This window comes from Salpingoeca rosetta (genome assembly GCF_000188695.1).
Source record: "Salpingoeca rosetta unplaced genomic scaffold supercont1.12, whole genome shotgun sequence".
In the NCBI taxonomy this organism is placed as follows: domain Eukaryota; class Choanoflagellata; order Craspedida; family Salpingoecidae; genus Salpingoeca; species Salpingoeca rosetta.
Window position 1 is genome coordinate 1,240,200 of NW_004754922.1, and position 10,000 is coordinate 1,250,199.

General features: G+C 55.8%; 3 protein-coding genes across 3 annotated transcripts in view; 2 read left to right on the forward strand and 1 right to left on the reverse strand.

The window, feature by feature from the left end:
* Window positions 1-197: 197 nt before the first annotated feature.
* PTSG_12298 (uncharacterized protein) lies at window positions 198-1,475 on the forward strand. Its single transcript, XM_004993856.1, has one exon. The coding sequence runs from the start codon at window positions 586-588 to the stop codon at window positions 934-936; it is 351 nt and encodes a 116-aa protein (XP_004993913.1). The 5' UTR covers window positions 198-585; the 3' UTR covers window positions 937-1,475.
* Window positions 1,476-1,739: 264 nt separating this feature from the next.
* Window positions 1,740-8,810, reverse strand: PTSG_05341 (TKL/DICTY4 protein kinase). The gene is made up of 9 exons (XM_004993857.1): window positions 7,698-8,810; window positions 7,231-7,514; window positions 6,741-7,082; window positions 6,215-6,574; window positions 5,704-6,030; window positions 4,778-5,481; window positions 4,494-4,619; window positions 3,974-4,215; window positions 1,740-3,655 (listed from the first exon to the last, which is right to left on the reverse strand). The coding sequence occupies exons 1-9, from the start codon at window positions 7,885-7,887 to the stop codon at window positions 2,046-2,048; spliced, it is 4,185 nt and encodes a 1,394-aa protein (XP_004993914.1). The 5' UTR covers window positions 7,888-8,810; the 3' UTR covers window positions 1,740-2,045.
* Window positions 8,811-8,823: 13 nt separating this feature from the next.
* PTSG_05342 (uncharacterized protein) overlaps window positions 8,824-10,000 on the forward strand; it is a 3,238-nt gene continuing 2,061 nt past the window's right edge. Inside the window, exons 1-2 of the mRNA XM_004993858.1 lie at window positions 8,824-9,466; window positions 9,823-10,000. The exon at window positions 9,823-10,000 is cut by the window's right edge and continues 80 nt beyond it. Of these exons, the coding sequence (XP_004993915.1) occupies window positions 8,927-9,466; window positions 9,823-10,000 (718 nt within the window). The 5' untranslated portion in view covers window positions 8,824-8,926. The remainder of the gene's footprint in view (window positions 9,467-9,822) is intronic.

Sequence of the window (10,000 nt, forward strand, 5' to 3'; positions counted from 1 at the left end):
CGCGGGGGGGGAGAAAGAATGCCAGCTCTCACAAGACACCACTCACATAAACAGGGTTCTAGTTCTGCTCAAAAAAATAACATAACCACATTCGAAATATCATTTAGAATCAAATATAAAACTTGTGAGTGTCTGTGTGCGGCCTTTTAGTTGGGAGTATGTAGGCGGTGGGCGTAGTGGGCATCTAAGAATGTGGGTGTGTGCGTGTTTGCGTGTGTGCGTGTGTGGGTGTGTGTGTGTGCATGTGTGTTTGTGTGTGCGTGTGTGGTGTGTAAGTATGTGTGCATTTGCTTGGTGGGTCTCTGCCCGCCTCATTTGCGTTCGTTACAATGACATCACCTCGTTCCATTCAACAGGCGCGCGCTCTCATCCATCGGGCGACTGCCCTGCCCGTACGCCCCTCCTTGAAAAAACAGCTTCAACATCGCATTTTCGTGTACTTTCATTTCATTAATTCCATCACACCCAACAGTCGTCCAAATCCCGTCCATCCTCCCATCGACACATAGAAACACATACACATACACACATACACACACATACGTGCATCTACATCCGCGTCCTGTTCACACCATCCATCAAATCATGCCAGGCAACAAGAACACATGTCGGATGTGTGGCAAGCCCATGGACAAGCAGGGGCGCCCAATAGAAATGCCCGCAGACAAGGCCGCAACAACAACGACGCTGTGGACAGGCACAGGTGTGACAGACCTGAGCAACATAGCTTGCACGGGCGCAGCAAGCAGCACCGATGCCCCCGGCATCGTGATGATCGAATGCCGCCCCGGCAATGACACCACGACGGGACAGGCCAACACCTCGAGCAGTGCGGCGACCAATGCCAAGCACAGCAATCACACCACGACCAAAGCCAAGGGCAAGAAGAAGACCAGGAAGGCTGGCAAGGCCTCCTCCGGGAGGCGCAGACGCTAATTAGCATTACCCAAGCTAGCCGAACTCGGACTTCTGAGCTTCTCCTTCTGTCGATGTATCGACACGCGGAAAACGGTTGTGATATACTGTATCGTTGCTTGTCGCTGTATGTCGTGTCTCTGCTCCGCTGTTGTGCTCTTCTAGGTGATTCTTCATTCTCTGCTCTTGTATCTTCGCTTTCTTCTTGTCTTGTCTTGTCTTGTCACTCTTACTCTTGTCTTGTCACGTTGGCAAACCCGTATCCTAGTGCCTGTCTGTTGTTTTCACGATAGAGCAAGTACGTCTTTGTCTGTGTGCCGGCGTCTTCTGTAGAGAGGCTGGGCGATGCATGAATGATCTGTCGACACGTGAGTCGACAGACACACCCACAGTTGTTCTTTCCTCCGCACTTCAGTGCATGTTCACGTTTGTAGACTGTGGTTTCAACTCAGTGTGTGTGCTCTGCAACCCCACTTTCTATGTTGGAGTGTTATCCCTATCCGTCCCCCCTCGCGGCTTCTGTCGAAGTAACTGACCGAGTAAACGGATCATACTGGAGACCCTCACCACAAGTGCTTGACGTTGCCAGCTCCATGGACCAGCGGTACGCGAATAACAAGAAGCATTGTTTTGTGATCGACAAGCCGACGCAGTCTTTATTCTGCGCCAAATTGTCGTGTGTGAGTTGGATTGTAGCGATGGTCGACAAGATGGTAAGCGATGCTCTTCCCCAGGTTCCCTATTTCCAGACATTCATCACGCAGATGCGTCTGTTGTTCTGCACCATCCCCCACACACCAGCCTCATCCCTTTGCCTCTTCCAATCAGGTAGTCAGGTGTATGTTATCACAGTGGCCACAAGTAATCCAAAGTTCAACGCGTTGTTGTGTAAATGTAAGTATAACCAACATGATTGCCCGCTGTTTTGCAAGGGGAGATGAGAGTGGGTGTGAAGAAAGAACGCCACCCACAAACAGATTACACACACGCACGCACACACATGTAACAACACACAAGCACACACACACACACACACACACACACACACACACACACACACACACACACACACAACCACACACACACACACACCAACACACACACACACACAACCACATCACCCAGACACATTACACGTCAACGCTTTCTGATTCTTGGATGGAGATGGTGACGCTGTTTCCATCACCTCGCGTTCCCGTCCCCTCGTCCACCCCATCGTCATCGCTGCCCTCCATGATGGCGCTGTATCCGCGGTTGTTGGGCGAGGCCTCTGCATCCACCGCCGCCAGCGCGTAGTACGACGAGCGCTTCTTCTTCGGCCGCGACGCGTCACCATCATGGTCATCGTGGTCATCACCAGGGGAAGGGGGCATTGCCGACAATGGTGACGACGACGGTGGTGGTGGTGGGTTGCGTGGGGTGGTGGAGGTGCGACGGGTGTCAAGGTTGTCACGTGACAGGGCCTCAAACTCCTTTGCATCATTGAGCCACGACACGGAGCTCAGGGACACGCGCGCCGATGCGCGGCCCTCGTGTGCTCCTGCCGACTGCCGCCCAATGGACGACGCACGCTTCTTCTTGAACACAAACCCGCCCCCAATGCTGTCCTTCGGCTGCGCGCTGTTCCTGTGGCCGTCGGCGTCATCACCGCTGTGCTCTTGATCGTGGCAATCACCATCATCGATGTCGCAGCTGCTTGCATCGTCACCCTCGCCCATGTCAATGACGGTGGCCTCGTTCTCCGCAATGGCAACACGCCCCGTCTGCTCAGGCTTCTTCGTGCTCACCAGCCAGTATGTCAGCATCTCGCCCTTGCCCTTGATGTTCTGCACCCCGCGCGACTCAAGCTTCACCCACGGCGCCTGGCTCCGCACGCGGTCTCCCGCAGACGTCGACACGTGGATCTTGTTGCGCTCGCTCGAGCTCTCCATGCGCGACGCCGTGTTCACCGTGTCCCCAAACAGGCAGTACCGCGGGTTGCGCCGCCCAACAACGTTGGCCACAACAGGGCCGCAGTGGAACCCAACGCGGATGTTCACGCACCCGAGCTCCGGCCGCTCCATGTCAATGAACGTCGACTGCGCCGCCTTGATGGCGTCCTCCGCAAACTGCGCAATGCGGAGCGCGTGGTCGTGCTGCGGCTTGACAAGGTTTGTTGCCGCCATGTACGCGTCGCCAATGGTCTCCACCTTGAACACGCCGTGCTTCTCCGTCAGCTCGTCAAAGGCAGAGTACAGCCGGTCCAGCATGTCCGACACCGCCGCCGGCGTCAGCTGCGCACTGATGTTGGTGAAGCCCACAATGTCGGAGAAGAAGATGGTCACGTCGTCCTTGTGCTCCGGGTGCACCTTCTTGCCCTCCTCCAGCATCTTGGCAATGTGCGGCGGGAACACGTCGTTGAGCACCGTGGCCTTGTTGAGTGCATCCTGCTTCTGCTGGATGAGGCTTGCGCCCACCTTGCTGATGTTCAGCTCGCCCAGCTGCGCATCCACCTGGTCAAACGTTGGCCGGAACTTGGGCTCCTCGGACCAGCACCGCCGCGCAAGCTCAGCCAGCATGACGGGGCACGAGTCTGGGATGTCGGGTCGCTTTGCCGGCACCTGGCGCGCGGCAATCTGACGCAGCACCTCCGACGCGTCTTCTTCTGGGAACGGGTCCTGTCGGCTGTAGATCTCGTACACGGTGATGGCGAAGCTGTACACGTCCGCCTCCCGTGTCACCTCTCCTCCGCGCAGCACCTCTGCATGGTTGTGATGATTGGTTGGTGAGGGGTGGTTGTGTTGGCGATGATTGTGAGTGGCAATTGTGAGTGGTTGTGGTTGGAAGGTATGGTGTTTGTGTTGACGTAGGAGGGAAAGAACGCAACTCTGCAGTACACACACACGCCTGAATACACATGCACGTGCTTGCATGCATGCACATTCACAGTAGCACATCATCACGTGCACACCAGCACACACACACACAAACACACACACAAACACATACACACACACACACACACACACACACACACACACACACACACACACACACAAATGCACACACACACACACACCTGGCGCCATCCAGAAGGGGGTGCCACAGCCAAAGCGTTGCTTCTGGGAGAGACCAAAGTCGGACACCTTGGCCTTGAAGTTGCCGTCCACAAGCACGTTCTTTGCCTTGAGGTCGCCATGCACAACCGGTGGCTTGAGGTTGTGGATGTAGCGCATGCCAGACACAATGTCCTTGACAATGGGCAGCAGAAACATGTCTGGTGTCGGCAGCTTGTCGTTGCGCAGGAAGTCATACAGCGACCTGTCGTTGGTTGGAGCAGCGTTCGAGCAGTGATGGGTTGTGACAACCAATTCGTGAGCGATGAGAAGGCCCTGCCAGTTTGCTTGCAAGCATCCTCAAGCAGCATGTCACAGACTTCACACGCACACAGACAGATAGACAGGTAGAAAGATAGATACACACACAAGCACACGCACATCACACACACACGCACACGCACGCACGCACACACACACACACACACACACACACACACACACACACACACACACACACACACACACACACACACAACTAACCCGTGCTCGAGGTATTCCAGGACGAGGAGAACTTCGCTTGACTTGGTGACAATGGCGCCGAGCATGGTGGCGACGCACGGGTGACGCAGGCGCGACAGCAGGCGAATCTCCGCCATAAACTCAGACCTGTACAATCGCAAGGAAGAACCCACGCAAGCAAGCAAGCAAGCACGCGGGAACCATGAAGTGAGTTGGCGCAGGATGCTGAGGGATGCAACGCATCACCACACACACGGCATCAGAAGGCAGTATGAGTCAGGGCACATCACATTCAGTGGACCTACCTAGCGTTGCTCAGGCTCTTCTCATGCACGGTGTGGTGCATGGTTGCGCCATCAAAAGCCATGTCATCCTGCCACTCCAGCGCGCGTTCAATTGCCGCCTCGTTGTCGATGTTGTCAAACTGCATGCCAAAGCCGTTGGTTGTCTTGGATGCTTGGTAGGTTGACATGGCCGTGACACCACTCATCGCAACCACTGTATGGTCGTCGGCGTTGTCATTGTTGTTGTTGGTGGATTCCTTCTTGGAGCTCCGCTTCGAGCTTTTCTTGGAGCCGCCCCGCTTGCTGCTGGTAGCGCCACGTAATTTGGGCATGATGCGCTTGATGGCGATGGCGGTGCCGTTCAGCTCGCCCTTGATCACCACGCCAAACGCGCCCATCCCAAGCACCTCCGGTGGGTCGCTCACAACAACGTCTGCCGCGTCAATCTGCCACAGCTTGTCTGCGCCTCGCCGCACCAGCGCAATGGCAATGTACACGCCGATGCCAATCACAGCCAGGGCGCTGCCGATGAAGAGGGGCAGGTACTCCTTTGCCTGCATGCATTTCCCGCTGAGGTGGAGTGTGCCGACGGGGCATTCGCACGTGTTGTCCTGCGTGGGCTCCATTCCATCTGGGCAGTCGCGTGGCGAGACCTGAAGCAGGAAGGGGCTTCCATCAATGGGTTGCCACTCGGTGATCTCCGTGTTGCGGTCAGCAACATAGATCTGCATGTGTATGTGTGTGTGTGTGCGTATGTATGTGTACATGCGCGCGCGTGTGTGCGTGTTTTGGGTGAGGTGGGGCATCAAAGCACGAAGCGGGTGGGGGCAGATCGGTGGGTGACTCAGATGGTGAGAAGGCTGATGCAGGCGTGAAGAAATATACACGAAGCCACTCTTCTGAATTTGCTGCGATGGAGACGCAATCACAAGTGCACGCCTGCTCACCTCGATGACGCCGGTGCCGTAGCGGGTGCCCGTGACGTTGAATGCGGCGAGGTTTGGGTAGTTGGGCAGCGGCATGGCTTCAGTGCTGACGGTACCCTCTGCTTCCGCCCAGAACAGGTTCACGTAGTAGAACAGCGAGTCCTTGTTTGGCCGCTCATTGTAGAGGTGGTCCTCCAGCACGAAGTACGTTGGCTGCGCCTGCTGTGAAAATGCGCACACCTGCATTCGCTGGCACGACGTCAGAAGCAAGTCGCGAGCCGCTGCTGCCGCCGTTGCGGTGTCCTGTTGGAAGAACTGCTCCGTCACCTGCACCGGAGAAACGTGTGCCTGCAGGCAAGAGGAAGCAACCAGAGACCACAATTGAATGGTTGAATGAGCGACGTTGGGTTGAACGAAACCAACCACAGCAAAAGAAAGCAGATGGACGCACGAAAACACGCACACAAACATGTGTACAGGCAGTCAAGTACATCATACACACACACACTCACTCACACACTCATGCACACACCAGGACAGGTGGCGATTTCTGGCATGGGCGGCAGAGGCAGCGGGCTTGATCGGGGCACGAGCGGCCGGCACAGCGGGTGGCGAGCACGACGTGGTTGAAGATGAAGTGCGTGTTGGGGCAGATGACCTGAGAGGCCACAAGCTCGCTGGTGTGCGCGTTGGAACTCGCGTCATCACCTGAAGCGGCCAACACGACGGCGCCAGGTTCATCGATTTGCTCAGCTTGTGCTTGGCCAACATCAATCGCAACGGCGGGTGCTGCACCCTCGCTGTTCTCCGGAACAACGACGTGCGACGCCTTGCGAACGCAGCGGGTCTCTGTCGTGCGCACGAAATCGCGCTCAATCACGCCAAAGTTCTCCTGTGTTGGTGGTGGTGGTTCAGTGGTGAAGGGTGGTTGGGCGCGAAAATGATGCCATCGAATTGAGTCGGAAATGGTTTGCACGTGAGTGAGGCGATGCAAGCAAGCGATAATTCAGCGCAAACAGCACAACCCTCCCCTTGTCTTCCCTCGCACGCTCACTCACCAGGATATCACCGACGCTGGCAAAGCTCTCGGGCGACGTGAAAGTGACAGTCGTGTCGTTAACAGCCAGGATGAAGTCAAGCACATCTATGCGCTCTCGCAGTGACGACAGGCCCGTGGCGACAGCGGTCCAGCCAGGGTAGATGGGGGTTGAGCTGAAGTAGGGGAAGCGCGTGCCGTCTTCGGAGATGGCAATCTCCTGGGCGAGGATATCGATGTCTTCCCAGTTGAGCAGACCATCGCGTGCAGCTTGCTCGAGGAAACCGGTTTGCACCATGCCGGCAGCAGCATCACCAGACAGCACGGCGTTCAGCACGCGGTCTTGCGTGCCCAGGAACTGGACCTGTGTGTTTGAGTTGGGATGGGAAAGAGATGAAAATGGGTGAGAGAGAGAGAAGGGTCATGCAAGATGACAGCGTCGCAAAAGGTGCACACTCACACACACACACACACACACACACACACACACACACACACACACACACACACACACACACACACACACACACACACACACACACACACACACACACACACACACACGCACACATGCTTACACGCACACACAAGAACGCACCTGTGACGACAGGAAGGCCGAAGCCGTTGAGAGGGGCAAATCCTTGCTCAACGTCGAGGCAAGACATGGTCTTGGTGTCGACGAGAGCATACTCCAAGGTGTGCACCTGGTCCAGCAGCTCCAGCTCTGACATGCGATACAAGTCGAAGAGCCCAGGGATGGCCGCGTGCAGAAACTCTTCATATGCATCGCACACGGCTGGCAATGAACCACAAAAGTTTGGGGAACAAGAAACAACAGAACTGAAATGTGAGCGGCAACAGCAAGTGGTAAAATGCACCTGAGTGCACACAAGACACAGACATGCGCACTCACGCAGACGCACATACACACATACACACGCACGTGTTCGCACGCAGAGCGCTTGCTGTGGGGACTTACAAGGCTGGATGGGCGAGAGGACGCAGCCAATGGGAATTCGTGGAGTTGGAGGGATCGTGGTTGAGCGTGCATCGGCGGTCGTTGACGCTGAGGTGGTGGCAGTGTTGTTGTCTTGAGCCGTCACAGCTTGCGGGGCCATGAGTGCGATGGCAATCAGGGCCATCAGTAGAGAAACCATGGTGGACATCATAGCTGCCACTCCTGTGGAGACGTACGGCGTGGCTCGTTCTTGAAGCCAAGCGGAGTCGGTCTTCTTGGTGGAAGGCCTTAAAGGCACGTAGCGGGGTGGGCGCGTTGTCTGTCGCGCTGTGGAGCCTTGTCTGATGGTCTTGCTTGAAGTCGTTGAGGTGGTAGCGCCAAAGGTGCGACACTTCGATTCTCAGGGAATGGAGGGCGGGGGATATCGTCGAGCTGTCGAGGTCGTGTGTGATTTGGAAGAGGCGGAGGAAGTGGGAGTCTGAAGGTCTGGAAGTCTTGAAGTGGAGCGATGGAAAATGATCACGGAAGACATGACATCGACATGTATCTGCTTGACTGCACTCAGCACATGCCGGTGGATATGTTTCATGGCAGCAAGCACATCTTTGCCGATCTGCACACAACACAACCGCAGTAGCCCATCACCATGCGGCGACGCCATACCGTCAGCGTTCCGGCACACACAGTGGTTGTGGGGTTTGACTTGCGGGTGGTGTCAGGTTTTCATGGAAACCTGATCTTGAAAATCCCTTGAACTTGAATGTACGTGCTGGGAGGGGCAGGGGGTGCGTGGTTGTGATTGTCAGGCATCCAACCACATCTTGGTGTTTGCACGTGTGTTGTGGCGTCATGGTTCCATCAGATTGCCAAGAACTTAAACTTGATTGGGTGCTTGGGTGCAAGACCACGTCACAGCACATGATCAGGTCGTCATGCTTGTCAGCTTTCTTCGAAAGTGCAAGCAAAGGTGCTGGCTTTCATCAGGTTACAACATCACATCACACTGTTGCGTGCAGTGGTCAGAGGTGGGAATCACACCGCACACCGCGACTGCTGAACACGGTAACGATGAACACACAGTTTGCGTTTGGTTTGGTTTGGTTGGGCTCGTCCGCGGTCGATATTCTGCAGATGATTTCTGCAAATCCTCCAAACTTGGTGTGTTGACATTTGTGCTGTCGTGGAACCGTGCTGCACGTGGTTCGGTCGGGTGTGCTTGTGTCTGCTTGTTGTTGTGTTCCTGCGGCGACATGCGAACGACGCTGGTGGTTGAAGCGGCGATGCTTGGGCTGACAGCCATGGTCAGCCCTTGCTTGCTGCCGCTGCACGCGGCGGTGCTCCTGAGCAGCAGCCTGTACACCTGTAGCTGGTGCACCGATGGTAACAAGCAAGCCCATGCGTCTTCGTCCCAGGTGACATCGCCCTCCTCCACAGCGGGGAACGCCTCCCAGGCGCAGGTGCAGGCGCAGGAACAGCATGCGCAAGACGCAGCCAAGGAAGGGGCACTCTACGTGCCCGAGCTCAAGTTGCCGTCAACCGACAGCAAGCGCAGGGTGGTGCTGATCCTTGGCGACGGGAACTTCTCTTTCTCCCTGTCATTGGCGGATGCCCTTTGGGGACGCTGCATCTCCAAGCCGGCAGCCGATGCTTTCTTCAGCACCAACACGTTCGACATCAGTGATGACCTCTACATCCTCGCGACATCCTTTGATCAGCGGGAGGAGCTGTTGGACAAGTACCCAGAGACAGCTGGCATCCTTGAGCGCCTCCAACGGTTCTCACACGTCCAGGTGTGTGGCTGCACACGTCTGATGCATGACGAGGGGCTGTTCCCGTCACTTGTGGCATTGTAGCCAACAGATCCAAGCACCTTGCTCACCAGAGTGTGAATGTATTTCAATATGTTTGTGTGTGTGTCTGTGTGCATGTGTAAATTTGTGCATTCGTGTGTGTGTGTGCACTTGTGCATGTGTGTGTGTGTGTGTGTGTGTGTGTGTGTGTGTGTGTGTGTATGCATTTGTGCATGTGTACATGTGTGAACGTATTTGTGTGAGTGCAGCGCCTGAACCGTAGCCGTTTCATGCGTTCATAGTCACGCGTGCCACACCACTGTAGCACTGTCTCACGTCTGGGTCCCTTGAAACAGGTACTGCACGGCATTAACGCGTGGCAGATTCAGGATCAACTTCCCGGCGTGCAGTTTGATGCGATTGTGTGGAATCACCCCCATCTTGGCGTGGAGGACTTCCGGCTGCACAAGTTCCTCATGGCCCACTTCTTTCACAGCGCAGAGCAGTGCCTAGCACCCAACGGCTTTGTCAGCG